We start from the raw sequence: 20,967 nt of genomic DNA, 5'->3' as shown, positions 1-20,967 counted from the left end.
GAGCGTAACAAAAAGAAGTGAACAAAGAGTACAAGCACAGGGGATGCGATTCCTTAGAAGAGTAGCTCAGTGCACAGTACTGGGTAGAAAAAGAAATACTGACATCAAGTCTACACTGTGAGCGAAAAGCTTAGATGAGCAGAGTAAGGAGTACAGAATAACTGGAAGAAGCATGTCACAAGAATGGAAGAAGACAGAATATCAAAGTCAATGATGAATGATTACGCACTCGATAGAAGGTTATTACGAAAATCGAGGGAAAGGTAGAAAGTCAAGAGAGCGTAACAGGCAAATGCCTCATACGTGCAGGAAGAAGGAAAGGAAGAAGTAATTACAATACGATTAACCTATATCAACAGATATCAGAGAGAGGACAATTCACAGAACTTGACTAAAAGAACGGGTAAGCCGGCAACGAAAAACAGTTGCTTTGGTAATGGTGGGTAGTGCGGAAAGGGAGAGAGGCGACAAGAATTGTAAACTACAGTAAGTAGACTGAAATGGATTAGCTATGCTAAGACATGGAGACTTGAATAGGCAAGACTAACGTGAAGAATTACATCAGACGAGTCCTCGAACTGAACACTACGACAACGACGTTTGACAGAATGTGTGAGAACAATGATTACTTATTTCCAACACGTAGTGTAAGCATACAGAAAACAGAGTTAGGTGATCCAAGTATCTTGGGTAAATGCATAGATATTGTCAATATAACGACAATACATCATCTGTTTTTGATACCTACATTATTTCGACATAGTATCGATACTTTCTACGGGTCGAGATATGGTGCAGCTCGCCTACCATCAAAGTCGACGGTCCCGGAGCCGTCCGAGTCGATCTCCTCGATCATCATATCGAGCTCCTCCTCGGTGATCTTGTCGTCCAGCTCTCGCAGGATCTCCCTCAGGACTCCAGTCGTGATGTACCCGTTACCTGGAACAAGGTATTTTCCGCATGTTGACATTCGTAGAAGTCTAGTACATATTATGAGAACATCTACTTATATCTCGACTTAATTGTCACACTACTTTATGCTCCTCAGTGAATATGCGGTAGCCTTCCTAACTAGAATTAGTGCAGGAGATAGAGAAGACCCAACGAAGAGCGACGAGTTAAGTGAAAGGTTCGTTCAGTAAGCACGAGAGCGTCAAACGCCAGTGTTAACTTTGCAACAAAGACGTTGTGCACCGCGAGAGATTTACTGTTACAATAGACCCTAGAACTATCTAGACTTACACTGTACCCTGCCACAAATACCTCTCGAAATGACTTTTATTGTAAAACGAGAGGAATCCGAGTTCGCACGGGACCTTACTGCCAGGTATACGTAACTCGCAAAAGTCATGGATGGAAGTTGGAAGGAGTGAGTGATATTGGAATCGGAAGTACTCCTCGCTACACAAAATCATTTCGAAGTCATATAGAGCGAAGTAAGAGTGGCGCATCGAACAATTTACAGGTGACATTTTAATTATCATTACATTTGAGATAAGTGTCAGGGTGTTTCATACCCTTATTAGTTCAAAAATGTTCAAATGTGTGTGAAATCTTATGGGACTTAACTGCTAAGGTCATCAGTCCCTAAGCTTAGACATTACTTAACCTAAATTACCCTAACGACAAACACACACACCCATGCCCGAGGGAGGACTCGAACCTCCGCCGGGACCAGCCGCACAGTCCATGACTGCAGCGCCCTAGACCGCTCGGCTAATCCCAAGCGTCCCTTATTAGTATACTGAATATTATAGCAGTCAGCGGAATAGGTGACGAGAACAGAGGGGATCTGAAAGACAGAGTGGTATTAGCAACAAAAAATTTCTGGAAATCTGTTACCGTCGAATATAAATTTAGGTAGTAGTAAGTCTGTTCTGAAAGTAAGCCCCCAACCACAGCTGGGTAACGTTATTCAAAAAGTGAAATTCGCTAATCGTCAGTCAGTTTCTAAAAAAGTTAACTTTGGCAAACGTTAAAGCGTTACTTTACAAGAAAAAAAATGGAGACTTGTGGTAAGGTCTTATGGGACCAAACTGCTGACGTCATCTGTCCCTAAGCTTACTCACTACTTAATGTAACTTATGCCAAGGACAACACACACACCCATGTCGGAGGGAGAACTCGAACCTCCGACGATGGGAACCGACTTTAAAAGAGATTTGTCAGAAGTTAACGTCAGTCAATAACTCGTAATAGTAAACTATATGTTGTGGATGTAGTGAAATGAGCAAGTGAATCAAATGCAATACCGTTAATTAAATAGTAATGTCTTGGTAGTGGAAGTTTAGGTAGGACATTGAGATAAATAAAAAAGAACTGTTGAAAAGATTTAATCATTTAGTTTCATACTTATTTGGTTGCCAATGTCAAATCATGGGAGAACCAAAATACTGTACAGGAGCGTCAGATAATATCTGACATAAGGTGCATATTTCCGTTCATGAATATCAATATGTTAAAGTTTGCATCCCAGAGCGAGGCTCGTTTAGGAGACAAAAGGCTTTGGGCACAAATAACAGTCGTTCGACTGCAGCATCTGATGGTGTTGTGCTATTATGTTTAATAAAGAAATTTGCTAAAACCTGTTCCACAAGAACAAATGAATGTGCTACGCCAGATCAGTTTTCTCGAAATTGGTGACGGATAGAGACCTCTAGCCAAGTATAGAGAAAAAATCAATATGTTAACTAAATGTCATAGGTTGCAACACATTATGTAATACGCACCAAACGAAAACTCTTAGCGACTTCTACTTTTCATTGCACACTTCTTCGAATTTCACACAGTCTCTTACTTCCACATAAATATCACAATCACAATGACCATTAACAAAATGATGGGCACATTATCATGTACCTGACGTATAAAGCTATAAGTAAAGCAAATAAATTTTCTATCGAATAGTTTCTGCAAAATCGTTTGAGAAAGATTGAAGGGAGTGCGCTTCGATTCTGTCATCCCCGACTGGTCGAAAGGTTTCAGGGGTGACGGCCTCCCCTCCCGAACAAACGAGTCAACTTGTCCAGCGCTTTGGACGGAAATTGGTCACTGTGCATCGACTGCTGTACCCTGCGCGGACTATACTTAACGCGAACTCGTTAAAGAAACAACAGCAGACAGCCATTTCCTAGTTATTCTCTCTCGCACTCGATTGCTTCCATCCATCTCGCGCACCCTGGCGTAGCCACACACCTATATGACCCGCACTTGTCACAGCATGGTTTTCGCGGGCGGTGCGGCCTCATGTCATAAATAGCAGGTACCTAATTGTCGAATAGCAGTCTCAAAGAAACTTAAAATAGGTTACAGAGTCCGTTAATGTTTTTAAAAGTTAATTTAAAGTTAATCTGTTACTCGAAAAGTTAACTTCGTTAATTCACGATTAACGGATTAATGGTGTCGTATTCAGCTATACGCATCCAACCCTCGATTCTTTAAAGAATAGAACACCCATGTACAAAACTATTTGTAGCGTCTGATTACGTTACAAATGGCTTAATGTGTTAAGTGTTTGAGGCTAAGCATGTAAAACCATTACGTTGAAGACACAGATCTGTAATTATGTTGGCTTTAATTAACTTCGTTTAGCCACCCATAAACTAGCAGAAAAGTTTACAAAAGTTTCAGTTATATTTGAGGTTTGCTGAAAGGCGCTAAGTGTTCTCATTGTCACACACTGGATGGGTAACGTGAGGGCGATTTGCGTTCCATTTCAAGAAAAGCTAGTTTTCCACCCATATCAACGTATATGACGTCCTACCCCCTGAAGTATGTGTCGTACAATGATATAATTGTGCAGGAAAATTCAGTGGTATATGAAGATACTATCTACAAAAGTGTTACGAACTGAAATAATAATGAAGAATTAACAACTTAAGACATCTCGCTTGGTACTGAAATTCTACTACATGAAAAGCGAAAGTGCAGTAATTGATAATTTTTTTCATTATTTTGTACGTATGTGTGTGTAGGAGGGGAGAGGGGGGGGCGGGGAAGTGTCAGCGAAATACAATTTCGCAGAGGTCTCAGAGTTTGTGTAAAAGTATTTTGTAAGCCGCTGTATGCTCTCTTTCTCAAATGCTGGATGAGTAAAAATTGGTTCAAATGGCTCTGAGCACTATGGGACTTAACTACTCTGGTCATCAGTCCCCTAGAACTTAGAACTACTTAAACCTAACTAACCTAAGGACATCACACACATCCATGCCCGAGGCAGGATTCGAACCTGCAACCGTAGCAGTCGCGCGGTTCCGGACTGCGCGCCTAGAACCGCTAGACCACCGCGGCCGGCCTGGATGAGTAATTTGTGTGCCTTGAGGTACATTACCTCAAGACATACATGTACACTATTCCTAACTTTAACACTTTTCTTATTGTGTAAAACCGTTAGTATAAGAATATACCTTTTATTGAGTAAATTATGACAACAATTTAAATTCTGAAATTCATTTGATAATTGTTGTATGAAATTCTGAAAATCATATGTTTGTTGCACCTGGAATCCGTAGATATGCAACCTGGAACTGGGACTGTTCAATGTTATAGGCTTTCAGTGCTTTATTAGGTTGGTGCATAACTTAGCAGCGTTTTTGTTTTGCATGTTGGTATTCCAGTTGCTATGGGTTTATATTTTTGTTTATAGTTCACTGTTGCTACAAGAATTTACATATTGTCATTTTGCCATTTGCAGACAGTAAGTGGAGCTGTGAACGCTAGAAAATGGGGTGCCAAATAGAGAAATCCGAATTTGTCTGACATATTCTTCTGTTTAAGTTCAGTAGAGGGGTGACAGCAGGGGAGCTAGCGAGAAACATTTACGCCGTGTACGGAGATAGCGCCATTCGACAGAGCAGGGCAAGCGAATGGTTTTCTCGTTTAAAGGAGGATAGTTTTGTTATTAGTGGCTCTCCACGTTCAGGAAAACATCCATGATGAACCACGTGAGTGCACGCGAGAACTGACAAATGTGACGAACAGTGATCGCTTCACTATCATGTGACATTTGCATGCAATAGAGACGTTCAAAAACCGTGCCTATGGCTGCTGCATGCTCTTAGACCAAATTCACAAAATTCAGCGGGCAGACTATATGTGAATCTCTGCTCGCTGGTCATCAAATGGCTCATGAACAACACCGACCATTCCTATCCCGTGTCGCTACCGGTGACGAGAAACAGTCTTTATAAGACAAGGGAAAAAAATGAATAGTCGAGTCCAAACAAAGCAGCAACTCCCCGTCCAAAAACCTGCGTGCGTCACCAAAAGATAGTCTTATGCATCTATTCGAATAGCGACGTTGTGGTGTACTACGAATTGCTCCCCCGAGGTGTAACCATCACTGCTGACGGTTATTGTCAACAACTGAGACGTCTTGCAGACGCAGTCCATGAACAACGACCAACAAGACCACGTGATTGGATGTTACTCCACGATAGCGCTCGCCCGCTTTCTGCTAGACTGGCAAAACACACTATACAGCATTTCGGTTGGGAAGTCGTCCCGCACCCACCCTATCTTGCGCTCTCAGATTTTCATGTTTTCCGCTCTCTACCGGACAATCTTAAAGGAACTTCCTTTCCGGATGAAAATGCGCTCCGAACATGGCTCAACGAGTTCTCCGCCTCAAAACCACGTGATTTCTACAGTCGCTCAATCGAAAACTCACTCCAGCAGTGTCAAACTGCTTTAAATGGTGTAAGAGAATATATTATTCATGACTGAAGTCTCTGTAACTTGTATGTGTCGTGTTTGTTAAATTTATGTAAAAATGCTACGGTCTTATGCACCAACCCAATAGATTTGTCCGTAGCCTAGTCTTGTACGGAAATGAAATGTTGACGATAAGCAGTGCAGACAAAAGGAGAATCGAACTGTTTGAAATGTGATACTACAGAAATATGCCGAAGATTATATGGGTCGAGTAACTAATGAAGAAGTAATAAATTAAATTGGAGAGAAAAGAAACGTATGGTACCACTTTATTAAAGAAAGGAAGTTGTTGACAGGACACATGTTGGGGCGTCAAGGAATCGTCAGTTTGCTAATGGAGATAAATGAAGCTGGAGGGGGGGGGGGGAGGGGTTACAAATTCTAAAGAAGAACCAATGTTTGTCTACGGTAAACAAGTTGAGAGTAATCTAAGCTGTAGTAATTATGAAGATATGAAGGTATTGTACAGGATATTCTAGCATGAAGAGTTGCATGAAATCAGTCTTCGGACTGGAAACAAATAAAAATAAAAATTTTGGAGGACGTATCTAGTCATTAAATACCAGAAGCTTCGATCATCTTCATTGGTTTTCGTGAGACATACTGAAACACTCTTCTAGCGTCCCTCTTCTTTCGTCCGGATACTGCAGCACGTTCTATTGTTTCCCGTCGATTGACGCGATGACTGTAGTTCCGGAATTTTATTATAGATGATTATACTTGTGAAAAGAAGTGAGTCAGCGAGACCGCAGCTGGGACATAGCTTTCTCCTCGTTAAAACCACGAATATATCACCGATCTGAGACCAAAGGGCCGCAAGCGTGTCACGTTCTCTTAATCCGTGAGTAACTGGGGAAGAGATTTTGGATTTAGCTCGTGTCATTGGAGAGCAGCCTAGCGACGATGAACTCTACGGCACTACCTCTGCTCCATGTGTTTGTGAAGTACTGGTGATTCGAACCGGCCTCCTCTTCAAAAGCGGAAGCATTAGCTATCCGGGTGAGCACTAGGTTTCAGTTACAGATTATTTATTTTCCCATATTTCTTGAAATATGAATCGTTTCGGACAGACAACACGGGCATAGTATGAGTCACTCCATACATAATTCAGACCATAATAAAAGCGATAACAGCTATTTTGGAATAACACATACGAATACTGAAAAACTGTTGAAAAAGAACACTGTTCAGAAATGTTAAAGAAACTCATCTGTAAGAACTGTCAAGGGCTGGTCATGAAATAAAACTTTATTTACTATCAGTTTCAAGCCACGGACCGTCATTAGGTAATATAAAATTGTTTACATCAGCATGTAATGTGTCATTCTTATTGTGCATAAATAAATAAAATAAAGAAACCACCCTGTGTCACTGAAACTGCCCTCAGCAGTAAAACACACCTAACAGTGAAGTTCATTAATGCAGTTATCTTACTAAGGCCGTATACCCAACGATTTGTCGTCTAGTATCACAGTACCTACTTCTAAAGGGAAAGGTTACCCTGCTAAATGTATGAATTCTGCACCTCTCCCGCACTACAAAAATATTCGAGCGTATCACTGACAACAGAATGCGAAATTCAGTCTAGTTCCCAATAAATCAATGTGGGCTTGAGGAAGGATGTGGCACTATAGTAACAATTCTTGCCACCTGATGGAAAAACTTCTCGAGAAAATGAGGTAACTACATTCTGCCTTTCTTGACGTTGAAAAGACATTCGATCGGGTACCACATCAGATGATTTGGTATGCTCTTCGCGATCATCAAGTTCCATTAACTTGCATACGGTAGCTAAAAATGTTCTTCAAAAGCACCAGCAGAGCTGACTGATAGCTTTCCTGTGGCAGTTGGCGATCATCGTGACTCAGCTATGACTCCACCGCTCTTCGTTACTGTAATGAATATCACAGTGAGCAGCCTACGGAAGTCCGTAACGTGACAATGCTGTACACTGATGGTATTATGCTAGCGGCGAATACCAAGAAGGATCTTCAAAATCAAGTCAAAAGATGGTACGATTATCAGTAAAGATTAGGCACCCGTTTAAATTGTCCTCGAATTATATAAATTAATGGAAACCCTCACAAAGGTGGATACATTCCAATACCTAGGTTCTCGATCGCAGAGTAACGGCTATGTGAATGATGATGAGCGCAAAAGAATCGAAGCTAACAGAATGCGATTCAGAGACGGTACTGATGTTCTTCGTGATAATAAGATGACTGTAGGCCTAAAATCAAAAATATGCTGCACAATGTTGACAGCAGCAGGCATTATATGGTATCAAATGTTGGTCCGCCCAAGGAAATGCTGAGAGTCACTACATACGGGTACCATCCTTTTTTGTGACGTGTACTCTTGATCGAATGGAGTATGCGTACACAGGCGGACGGAGCTTGAATATGGACGCTGTACGAAAGTTATTTAACTATGTCAATTCATTTTACTGTCGATTGTATTAATGAACTTCTCTTCTGACGACACTGGCAGCGATTCAAGATGTTCTTTTTATTGCATATTCTCTTACGCCAATGTAGGAATGACGCCATTGAGGATCAAACAAATAATTTTATGGTACCTGATGAAAGTCAGTTAGTCTGAATTGGCAGTAGCTGCTGTTATAAGGGTCTTAGGAATGCCTTCGCTCTAATATTTACGTGCTATTGGGCACCAGGTACAATCCGTCCAAAATATATTGATTTCATAAATTTAGTCGTGAAATTGGAAGTCATTCTATGTAAAGGTTTTTTTTTAAATTACCGCTACTAGTCACAAACTTTGTCAACTATTGTATTACTTAGTTTGTTAGCGAAATGTTTCGAGGGAATACCTCATCTCCAGGCTCAATGACATTAAAAAAACAGCTTTACAATAAGGTCATACTGATGTTACATAGTCTTTTCGTATATGCTGTGGCCGTCTTTGTTCTTCTGTCGCGGCAGTCTCGTTGTGATGAGCTGTGGTGTTTCCATTTCCGTGGCTCTCTTGGTCACTATTCACAAATTGTCACTAACATAGCAGTAACTTGGAAACACGATCACAAACAATTTGTGGCACGGAAACGGAAACACCTCAGCGCATCACAACGAGACTGCCACGCCAGAAGAACAAAGATGACCACAGCATTTACGAAAAGACTATGTAACATCAGTATGACCTTATTGTAAAGACAGGTTAACTTCCATTGAGAAGGCCGTTGCACTCAGCGACTGTTATATTGATTTGTAAATAATAGATTTCAGCTATCAGTCGTCCTTTTGAAGTTTTATTGGCAGATCTAGATTTCAGCTACAAACCAGCCACTGTCAGGGCACTATCATTTTTGATCAATGCATGTAATGCCTGTGAGTCGGGCTTCATCCACAGTTCACTGAATACTTAAAAAGGGCGACTGATAGCTGAAATCTACTGTTTTCATGTTATTTTTAAGTTGTTTTTGTAATGCCATTTAGCCTGAAGAGAAGGTGTTCCCTCGAAACATGCCGCTAAATAAATAAGTAATACAATAGTTGACAAAGTTTGTAAATGGTAGCGGTAATTTAAAAAAACTTTACATATTTATTGAGACAGTTACGGCCAACAAATAGTCAAACTGGCTTCAAATTCAGAACTTCATTCTTCTGTCTAATGTTTGCTGTGCGAATGTTGCAGTCGCTTTAGAAAGAGTGCTTTTGGAGAGAGGGGGGCGGGAGGGGTTGCAGAGGAGGGGGATATTCTGTGCCAACCTCCTCATCTCATAGTAGCACTTACTTACATCAAATGTTCTCGATAATTTTTTGGTAGAATTCCAGTGCTATGGAAGTTATTCACTTATGTCTTAGCATTCTTCCTATCATTCTGTCCTTTGGTAGAGTCAATGTTTTGCACAAGTCCTCTTCTTGTCAATTCCGCGGAGACCGTCGTCCTTTCTTACGTCATCAGTGCCCTTAATTTTCAGTATCCTTCGGTTGCACCACACTTCAACGGCTTCGATTGTTTTCTTTTTAGGTTTCGAATTCATATTATTGGCCACAAATGCCTAGCATTAGTCTGTGTTACTTACAACAAATGCCGCAAAAACTGTTTGAACAGGGTTGGCAGAGTAGACACTACGAAAATACTTGAACAGCAATGTGCACATAATTTGCTAAGTGACGTCGCAGATCGTTCTGACCGCCCTATCTTGTAGTAACAGTATTCTTAGTGAATGTCTAGAACAATGTGCGTGTCTCAGCAGTGGAGCTGGTCTTGGATGCTGAACTGGCAGCGCGCTGCCGACTCACCCTCCTTGTCGTACAGCCTGAACGCCTCCCTGAGCTCCTGCTGCATCGCCTCGGCGTCCTCCTCCACCAGGAACCTGGCCGCCAGCTGCACGAACTCGTCGAACTCCAGCTGCCCAGAGCCTGCAAGTTGAGCAAGTGTAAGTGTGTAGGAAAAGCGCAAATTCTCAATCTTCAAAGCCGAATTACCATCCAACGTTTTGAGATTTCAGAACTGTTAAGTATATAGTCAGATGCCTCTTTGTGCAGTCAGTTATTGAAATATTGACTGCGGCCAGACAAAAAGAGAAATTAAGCACCCAGACGATAGGGTCGGGTGTCACACACTATCAGAGGGTACGATTAGAATTGTAATTATCTGTGGCAGGTAGCACGACGCCCATAGTGCATTAGTGCTGTACGTCTTTAGTGTTGCTACAAGGCCTGGCACAGTAATTAATATGAGGGTCTTGAACAATGTCGCATGTTCAGTGATCACAGTGAAAAACAAACCGTTCCCGTGTACTCGTTTGAGACAGCGCTATCAGCACCTGACAGAGCTTGAAAAGGGCCTGATTATCGGTCTCCATTTGGCCTGATTATCAAATCGTGCAATATCCAGATTTGTGGGACATTCGGATATGACAGTGGGCCGATACTGGACTACATAGGTGCGTGAGGGCAGGCTGGCCAGCGACTCTATCGTGAGGCCATTTTTCAGCAAAATAATGCTCTTCCACGTCTTCAGAAACGCTTCCCTTGCCATTGCCAGTCTACATTTTATATCCTCTCTATTTCGACCATTATCCATTATTTTGCTCCCCAAATAGCAAAACTGTTCTACTACTTTAAGTATCTCGTTTCCTAATCTAATTTCCTCGGCATCACCTGATTTACTTCGACCACAATCCATTATCCTCTTTTTGGTTTTGTTGATGTTCATCTTATGTCCTCCTTTCAAGACACTGTCCATTCAGTTCACTGCTCTTGCAGGTCCTTTGCTGTCTCTCACAGAATTACAATATCATCAGAAAACCTTAAAGTTTTTATTTCTTCTCCATGGATTTTAATTCCTGCTCCTAGCTTCCTATAATCTAATTTTCTGAAATTTTCTTTAGTTTCACTACCATAGATTTCTGACGTAATTAACAGTACTTTGGAAAATTATTACTTCACCGTGTTTTGGTTGTGCGAGAGTTTTGGAAGGACTGATGGTATAAATGGAGGACATGCGTAAAGTGAGATTGTGATATTTTCTTAAAACTATGTAAATGTATGCGTGAGGAAGTTGTGCAATAGGGGAATTTGTGATGCATGTCCGAGTGAGCTTGACTTTGTAAAAGGCAGACAGAAGGCGCGTGGAGTAATAAATTTATTAGTAATTAATTTTGTGGAAATGAATTATGCTTTGTTTTCATTAAATTTTATTTAGTTTCTGAATCACGAGATTTCTATTCAAAATTCCTTGTGGTAATTTGGTTAGCTGACATTAGAAATACCACTTTGTATCGAAATGCTCGACATCGCGTGATTGGCTGCTTAACATAGTAGCCAATAGGAACTCAGCAGTTCCCGCGCGCCTGAGCAGGACTTTGTGCCTCTGATCTATGAATCGATATAGTCGCTCGGTAGCCGTCTTCTGATAAACACCAACGTTAAGCCGCGCTGATCCGATTTGTACCAAAATAAAGAAATTGGCGCGTTTGATCGGGTCCCGTGTCGTTGACGAAAAGTGACTCCAGTATTGACTGTTCTGTGAAACTTTGAGTCTTGTGAGTGGTTTATTTTAAGAGATATCACGTGTGAACATTTGATGTCGGACATGAACTCCACGTGGGATGTTTCGAGCAGATTACGAGACGTTATGGTGAGCACTTACTTACAAGAAGCCTACTGAACGACTGAATGTGCTAACTCGCAAGTTGTCGTGGATCAGTGACTGCTTCGGACGTTCAAAATTTCACGTCGGACTAAATATCTTCTGGCTTAAATTGTGACAGGGACAGTCAGTAACATTGCATACGTAATTGATGTCGGAATATTAAATACGGGCTTGATAGCCTTTTTAGGTGTTTTAAACAGAATAAATCAGATTAAAGGATATTTTAGACATTTTTTTCTAACAAATCATGCAAGAATCCTGAACGCTCGATAGTTACGTGTTTTGCGTGGTAGGTATTTAGTCGAATATTTACCATCGCAGAGTGAAGGGACAGACAGCCTGAAACCTTTCCAGGTAGGTGCTCTGATTGTTTAAAGGATAGTGAGAGAACAACCAGCCCTACCGTACTCTGAAATTTCGTTTCGTTTCCTCATACACTTCTGCTGGTTGCTTCCATTGTCTAGTGTCGTGTACAATTCGTTAACTGAGATTTCAGAGAATGTTTCCTAGCGAATAACTTTTTCAAACGTTTTATAAGTAAGTGTGCGTGGTACGGTAGAGCAGCTCGCTCAATTACACGCGTGTGTCATAGAAAACACGTGTGACAACGTGGTTGATGTTCTTGAAGAGAAGTTACTGGGTGAAATTCGCATATGCCTCATAGAGTACAACCTTGTGTACGCTAGACGTTTTAGCAGCTTAACACTGAGGGAAAACTAGGGAACAGTGTAGTCACTCTCTAGAAATCTGTGGAATACTAATACGTGTCACTACATCGTATTGGTAGAGGCCATAGCGCATGGAAATGGTCTAGAGGATGATAATGATCATGATGATAATGATATGGCGATGATTTAGACTTCAGCGTTCACATAGAAAAGCAGAACAAAGATGATCCAAGCTTTTCAGTAGGGCGTTCATGTGAATTTAGAGTGGTGTGGCTACGAACGGAAAAAGATGTTTGCATACACTATGCGATTGTGAAAGTATGTTACTCCTCGTATCTAGCATAATTCGCTAAACTGAATAGAAGAAACTTTAATGGCCATGTGAAACAAAAACAACCCATGCTAGAAGTTGGTACCGCCCAATGCTGGACATAGGACTGTTAATACAAATATTTCACTCACCAGTCACATGAAGTGATGATGAAGCTGATGCCATGGGGAGATGTAATGAAAACTAATGGGAAACAGACAAGGTTACTACAGGGACAGACCGCTGTTCGGAAACTTCTTCCTTTAACAGTACTTTTATTATGGATGACCACTAAACATACTCTTCCTGGCTGTTTAATTACCCGCAGTGCCGGTCTTTTCCTCTTTCAGCCCAGAAATTGCCGCTTATTTTACGATAATCATATTGGCAGGCCAAAATAACATAAGCAGACATGTTTTTGAAGCACGTGCCTAACCCAGGGAAAATTAATATATCTAGGCAAAGCAACACTGAAAATTTCGTGTAGCACGATTAATTCCATCACTTGTTAAAGCACTTCAGATCATTTTTTCGAAAGTCGGTATACTGTCTCCGTCTAGATTGCATTCAGTTCTATTTTTTTTCTTCGTAGTCGGGTTCACAGATGTCATGAATTTCTAAAATGATTCGGAACTGTCTGCCACTGCAGACATTTCGTTTATTTACGTGCTGCAGCATGATTTCGCCCTTAGGCCAGTAATGGCCAAGCATCCAACGAACGGTACATGAAAATGGCCTACTGCCGAAATTGTACAATAATGCGAAAGAAACTAAAGGTCAGCAATGCCAGGCGACAGTATTTAAGAGACTCTAAATACACTTCCATCTTCCATTTCCGTCGAATGTTCCTGTTTCTTCTTTTAGTGTTCAACCCTGAGGTTGGTTTGCAGCAGAGTGCCATTCCTCTCTTCTGTCTGCTTTCCTCTTCATTTCCACGTTTGTGTTACATGCAACGCCATTCATGATCTGTTGTATCTATGATTTCCTTGGTCGCCCCCGCCGATTCCTTCCCTCAATAGCTCCTTCTGCTATTGTTCCAAACATATTGTGCCGTAGGATGTGCCCTGCAAGTTTGTCTCTTCTTGTTTGGATGTGCCTCCACAGAGATCTGGTTTCCTGTACTCTTCTAAGCACCTCTTAATTTGTTACTTTGTCTCTCCAGCTGATCTTCATCATCCTTCTACAGCAACAAATATCCAGGACCTCTAGCCATCTTCTCTCTTCTCTTCCAATTGTCCAAGTTTCACAACCGTATAGGGCCACACTCCAAACGAAACCTTTCATGATACGTTTCCTTATTTAAAAAAAAAATGGTTCAAATGGCTCTGAGCACTATGGGACTTAACATCTAACTAACCTAAGGACATCACACACATCCATGCCCGAGACAGGATTCGAACCTGCGATCGTAGCGGTCACACGGTTCCGGACTGAAACGCCTACAACCACACGGCCACACCGGCCGGCCATTATTTGCAGACTGATGTTGTTGCTGGTGAGTAAGTTCCTACGCAGATTAAATGCAATTGTGGCCTTTTTTGTTATGCTCGCAATTTCTTTCGAGCTTCTACCATCCATTGTGGTTTTGTTTCCCAGGTAAGTACTCTATCACTTCCAGCTCCTCCTTTCCAATTCTCATTCGCAGAGGTTCATATTTTTCTCCTGTACCGCATATCATCACTTTAGTCTTTTTCTTGTTTATTCTCATTCCATACTGATTGTATCCCCATATGAACCATGGACCTTGCCGTTGGAGGGGAGGCTTGCGTGCCTCAGCGATACGGATGGCCGTACCGTAGGTGCAACCACAACGGAGGGGTATCTGTTGAGAGGCCAGACAAACATGTGGTTCCTGAAGAGGTGCAGCAGCCTTTTCAGTAGTTGCAGGGGCAACTGTCTGGATGATTGACTGATCTGGCCTTGCAGCACTAACCAAAACGGCCTCGCTGTGCTGGTACTGCGATCGCCTGAAAGCAAGGGGAAACTACAGCCGTAATTTTTCCCAAGGACATGCAGCTTTACTGTATGGTTAAATGATGATGGCGTCCCCTTGGGTAAAATATTCCGGAGGTAAAATAGTCCCCCATTCGGATCTCCGGGCGGGGACTACTCAGGAGGACGTCGTTATCAGGAGAAAGAAAACTGGCGTTCTACGGATCGGAGCGTGGAATGTCAGATCCCTTAATCGGGCAGGTAGGTTAGAAAATTTAAAAAGGGAAATGGATAGGTTAAAGTTAGATATAGTGGTAATTAGTGAAGTTCGGTGGCAGGAGGAACAAGACTTTTGGTCAGGTGAATACAGGGTTATAAATACAAAATGAAATAGGGGTAATGCAGGAGTAGGTTTAATAATGAATAAAAAAATAGGAGTGCGGGTAAGCTACTACAAACAGCATAGTGAACGCATTATTGTGGCCAAGATAGACACAAAGTCCATGCCTACTACAGTAGTACAAGTTTATATGCCAACTAGCTCTGCAGATGATGAAGACATTGATGAAATGTATGATGAGATAAAAGAAATTTTCAGGTAGTGAAGGGAGACGAAAATTTAATAGTCATGGGTGACTGGAATTCGTCAGTAGGAAAAGGGAGAGAAGGAAACATAATAGGTGATTATGGATTGGGGGTAAGAAATGAAAGAGGAAGCCGTCTAGTAGAATTTTGCACAGAGCACAACATATTCATAGCTAACTCTTGGTTCAAGAATCATAAAAGAAGGTTGTATACATGGAAGAATCCTGGAGATACTAAAAGGTATCAGATAGATTATATAATGGTAAGATTTAGGAATCAGGTTTTAAATTGTAGGACATTTCCAGGGGCAGATGTGGACCCTGACCACAATCTATTGGTTATGACCTGTAGGTTAAAACTGAAGAAAATGCAAAAAGGTGGGAATTTAAGGACATGGGATCTGGATAAATCGAAAGAACCAGAGGTTGTACAGAGTTTCAAGGAGAGAATGAGGGAACAATTGACAGGAATGGGGGAAAGAAATACAGTAGAAGAAGAATGGGTAGCTCTGAGGGATGAAGTAGTGAAGGCAGCAGAGGATAAAGTACGTAAAAAGACGAGGGCTATCCCAAAGAAAGCAGGTGCTGACAGATGTGAAAATTACCGAACTATCAGTTTAATAAGTCACAGCTGCAAAATACTAACGCGAATTCTTTACAGACGAATGGAAAAACTGGTAGATGCGGACCTCGGGGAGGATCAGTTTGGATTCAGTAGAAATGTTGGAACACGTGAGGCAATACTGACCTTACGAAAAGGCAAACCTACGTTTCTAGCATTTGTAAACTTAGAGAAAGCTTTTGACTATGTTGACTGGAATACTCTCTTTCAAATTCCGAAAGTGGCAGGGGTAAAATACAGGGAGCGAAAGGCTATTTACAATTTGTACAGAAACCAGATGGCAGTTATTAAAGTCGAGGGGCATGAAAGGGAAGCAGTGGTTGGGAAAGGAGTGAGACAGGGTTGCAGCCTCTCCCCGATGTTATTCAGTCTGTATACTGAGCAAGCAGTAAAGGAAACAAAAGAAAAATTTGGAGTAGGATTAAAATTCATGGAGAAGAAGGAAAACTTTTGAGGCTCGCCGATGACATTGTAATGAAGTCAGAGACGGCAAAGGACTTGGAAGAGCAGTTGAACGGAATGGACAGTGTCTTGAAATGAGGATATAAGATGAACATCAACAAAAGCCAAACGAGGATAATGGAATGCAATCAAATTAAATCGGGTGATGCTGAAGGAATTAGATTAGGAAATGAGACACTTAAAGCAGTAAAGGAGTTCTGCTATTTGGGGAGCAAAATAATTGATGATGGTCGAAGTAGAGAGGATATAAAATATAGACTGGCAATGGCTAGGAAAGCGTTTCTGAAGAAGAGAAATTTGTTAACATCGAATATAGATTTATGTATCAGGATGTCGTTTCTGAAAGTATTTGTTTGGAGTGTAGCCATGTATGGAAGTGAAACATGGACGAAAACTAGTTTGGACAAGAAGAGAATAGAAGCTTTCGACATGTGGTGCTACAGAAGAATGCTGAAGATTCGATGGGTAGAGCACATAACTAATGAGCAGGTACTGAACAGGATTGGGGAGAAGAGCAATTTGTGGCACAACTTGACTGGAAGAAGGGATCGGTTGGTAGGAGATATTCTGAGGCATCAAGGAATCACCAATATAGTTTTGGAGGGCAGTGTGGAGGGTAAAAATCGTAGAGGTAGACCAAGAGATGAATACACTAAGCAGATTCAGAAGGATGTAGGTTGCAGTAGGTACTGGGAGATGAAGAAGCTTGCACAGGATAGAGTAGCATGGAGAGCTGCATCAAACCAGTCTCAGGACTGAAGACAACAACAACAACTGATTGTATAGAGGACTTCCCCTATATCTTCTTTTGTTTCCATGACTATAGCAATTACATCTGCATAACGTAGCATATCTATCTTCTGCCCATTAATTTTGATCCCCACCTCAGTAGTTTCTCGAACTTGGTCTATAGCTTTCTGGATGTAAGCATTGGATGTAAGAGGAGAGAGAGCACATCTTCGCCTTACCCCTTTTCTAATACTTGTTTCTTGTTCCTGGTGACAGTTCCTAATCACTGCCAGCTCATTCTGATAGAAACTGAGTATCACACGGATGTCTTTGTACTTTATTCCACTTTTCCTCGGCGCTCTGATCATCTCTTGCCGGAAAACGTTATCAGATGCTTTTTCCATGTCTACAAAAGCAATGTAAGTTGGTATATTTTTCTGTAATTGCTTTTCGATAACGAGTCTTAGTGCCAGAATCGCCTCTGTTGTTTCCAATCCCCTTCTGAAACCAAACTGATCTTTACTCAGCATATCATCCACCTTCTCTTCAGTTCTCTTCAGAACTATTTGAGACTTTTTATGCATATGATATTAGGCTTAGGGTTTGGTACTGTTCTCATTTTGTAGCTGTTTTCTTCTTTGGTATAGGAACAATTATACATTTATGGAAGTCTGTCGATATCTCTCCTGTGTTATGGATGGACCTAGTAGAAGTTATTGGGTGAAATTCGCATATGCTTCATAGAGTATAAAGTTATGTACCCAGACGTTTTAGCAGCTTAGCACTGAGGAAAAACTAGGAGACAGAGTGTAGTCACTCTCTAGAAATCTGTGGAATGTTAATACCTGTCACTACATCGTATTGTTAGAGACCATACCGCATGGAAATAGTCTAGAGGACGATGATGATCATGATGATAATGATATGGCGATGATTTAGATTTCACCGTTCACATGGAAAAGCAAAACCTAGGAGATGATCCAAGCATTTCAGTAGGGCGTTCATGTGAATCTCGATTGGTGTGGCTACGAAGGGAAAATGAGACATTTGCATATAATCAGGGATCGTGAAAGTACGTTACCCCTCGTATTTACTAACAAGTATAATTCGCTAAATCTAATACAAGAAACTTTAATGGTCCTGTGTAACAAAAACAAACCATGCTAGCAGTTGGTACCGCCCACTGCTGGACATGGGACTGTTAAAACAAATACTTCACTCATCAGCCATGGGCAGATGTGCTGACAACTAATGGGACACAGACAAGATTACTACAGGGACATACCGCTGTTCGGAAACTTCTTCCTTTAGCGTACATTTATTATGTACGATGGCTATACATACTCTCCCTGGCTGTTTAATTTCCCGTAGTACCGCTCTTCTCCTCTTGCAGCCCAGAAATTGCAGTTAATTTTATGATAATCATATTGGCAGACAAAAATTATTTAAAGAGACATGTTTCTGAAGCACGTGCCTAACCCAGGAAAAATTAATGTATCTAGGCAAAGCGGCACTGAAAATTTCGTGTAGCACGAGTAATTCCATCACTTGTTAAAGCACTTTAAATCATTTTTTCGAAAGCCGACATACTGTATCCGTCTAGATTGCATTCAGTGGCCAGTGATGGCCAAGCAGCCAATGAACGGTAGATGAAAATGGCCTACTGCCGAAATTGTACAATAGTGCGAAAGAAACTAAAGGTCAGCAATGCTTGGCGACAGTATTTAAGAGACTCTAAATACACTTCCATTTCCGTTGCATGATCCTAAACGATGTTTAATTGCTGTGTACTGGGCAGTTCGTTTTCAGTCTAACTCAAATGAAACATGACACTAAGTTAATACTGCCAATAGACAGAACAAACGTCACAGTAAAACTTGTTGTTGACAGGTGTACGTTTCCATGCCTTGCAGTAGTCAGACCTAACGGCATTTCTGTATTTAATTTCATCTGCACCACTTCGACAAATACTTTCAGTAAAACTGAATTGAACACGTGTAAATTCTGCTGTGAATATATTGAAAACTAAGACTATGGATATTTGCTATTAAAAACAGTCTTGATCACGATTTATTTATCAAGGTGACCGGTTTCGACCACTACTAAAGTAGTGATTCTCGAACAGAAAGAGGTTCCTACTCTGGTCTGAAGATGACCGCAGTAGTGGTCGAAACCAGTCACCTTGATAAATAAATAGTGATCAAGACTGTTTTTAATAGTAAATATTTGTAACACTTTGATCACTGTCACTTCCATAATGTATTCAAAAGGAAGACTATGGAATTGATCACACTAAGAAAGTGTGTTTAGCTTATCGTTCCGAATCATGTTACATGCATAACTACTAATCTACAATACGATATGGAAATGAAGTTTCTAACTAAATATTTCTTTTATGCCTATAGACTACGCAACAAGAGGAGGAAGGGTTAGGGGCGCGCACCGTCTGCGTCCACCTCGTCGATGATGTCCTGGAGCTGCTTCTCGTCCAGCTTGAGGCCCAGCATCTCCAGGATGGTCCGCACCATGTCCGTGCCGATGGAGCCCTTCTTCTGCTGGTCGAAGGCATCGAACGCCTTCTTCAGCACTGCAAAACACAGGAGAACAGGTTGTGAAACTGAACCATCCGCGAGTCTGTACTCTGATGTAATGAGAGGTACAGGACCAAGCTGTTTGGTCTGCCATCGAAAGTCTGCAAAACACGTGATTTACCATCAGATTACGAGGCACGCATTGTCACCAAACTAAAGACGAAAACCTCAGACGTCTAACTGACCAGCATAATATGCAAAAGATCACAGGGAAAAAATTAAGACACACTGGATACCTGTTTGGAAGAATGTCAAATCAAACACGTCTCAGCCGTTCAATTTCCAAACTGTTTCTTTATTGGGCTACGATTTCCGGAGATCTCTTACGCCATCTTCAGGCCCACTGACTGACCTGTATGAGGAGTCCATCCTCGGTTCCAGTGGAAACAGGCCCAGCATTCAAAGACTGGTGTCTGAAGTGACCACTGTATCAAAAATCTACAGACACCAGCTTTGAATGCTGGCACCTGTTTTGACCGGAACAGAGTTTGGAATCTTCCTACTCGTCGGTCAGGGGACCTGAAGATGGCGTAACTGGTAGCCCAATAAAGTAACAGTTTGGCAGTTGGACGGCTGAAACGTGTTTGATTTGACTTTCTGTACTGAACAACCGAGGTCCCGCAACCATCTCTGAAAAGATCTGCATACAGACACTAGATACTTGCTTGGTTTCAGAAAACGTATACTTACGAGATCGGGGTTCTGACTTTGAGCTAATGGAAGGAAAAATAAAGAAACCTGGAAGCACCTTTACTATGTTTGTGGGCCTACAGGCACCTTTCTGTAACGTGGGTTGAGATAACGTTTTGGGAACTCCAAGATAAATGGGGACCAAGTGTAGTGATATGTGGTATTCCGCAGTAAGCACAGAAACCAAGTGGCAATGAGAATAGTCGAAGATCAAGAGAGGCAAGATGTAGATGTCATGCAGAGTTGTTGCTCCTTAGTATTGATTTTAAGTGAAAGTCGAAAAAACAACAAAGAAACTGAAAGCAGATTTCAGAGGAGAAATTAAAAGCAACAGATACCAATGGGCAGGTTCGCGGACGCTGCAGTTCACAAAACGAACAAGTGGAATAACTAAGAAGGTCTGCTGCATGAAACAAACGGCAGAGGAGGTGCGCCAAGGATAAAGAAGGCTAAGAAGAAAGCAATTAAGAACTGTAAGTGACTTGTTACGAATCAAAATTTGGAAAGATACAATCGTATAAGTGAAAAAGAGTCTTCTAGCTAAGAA

General features: G+C 41.4%; 1 protein-coding gene across 1 annotated transcript in view; it reads right to left on the bottom strand.

Annotated features, from left to right (window-relative positions):
* The window catches only part of LOC126355892 (troponin C, isoallergen Bla g 6.0101), a 52,633-nt gene that overhangs the window by 8,420 nt on the left and 23,246 nt on the right, over positions 1-20,967 (bottom strand). Inside the window, exons 3-5 of the mRNA XM_050006397.1 lie at positions 19,583-19,726; positions 9,975-10,094; positions 808-939 (exon numbers count right to left, since the gene is read on the bottom strand). Coding sequence (XP_049862354.1) covers positions 808-939; positions 9,975-10,094; positions 19,583-19,726 — 396 coding nt within the window. The remainder of the gene's footprint in view (positions 1-807; positions 940-9,974; positions 10,095-19,582; positions 19,727-20,967) is intronic.

Source organism: Schistocerca gregaria, chromosome 3 (assembly GCF_023897955.1).
Source record: "Schistocerca gregaria isolate iqSchGreg1 chromosome 3, iqSchGreg1.2, whole genome shotgun sequence".
In the NCBI taxonomy this organism is placed as follows: domain Eukaryota; kingdom Metazoa; phylum Arthropoda; class Insecta; order Orthoptera; family Acrididae; genus Schistocerca; species Schistocerca gregaria.
The sequence above is the reverse complement of the archived record's forward strand: the minus strand, read 5'-3'. Positions and strand labels throughout refer to the sequence as shown.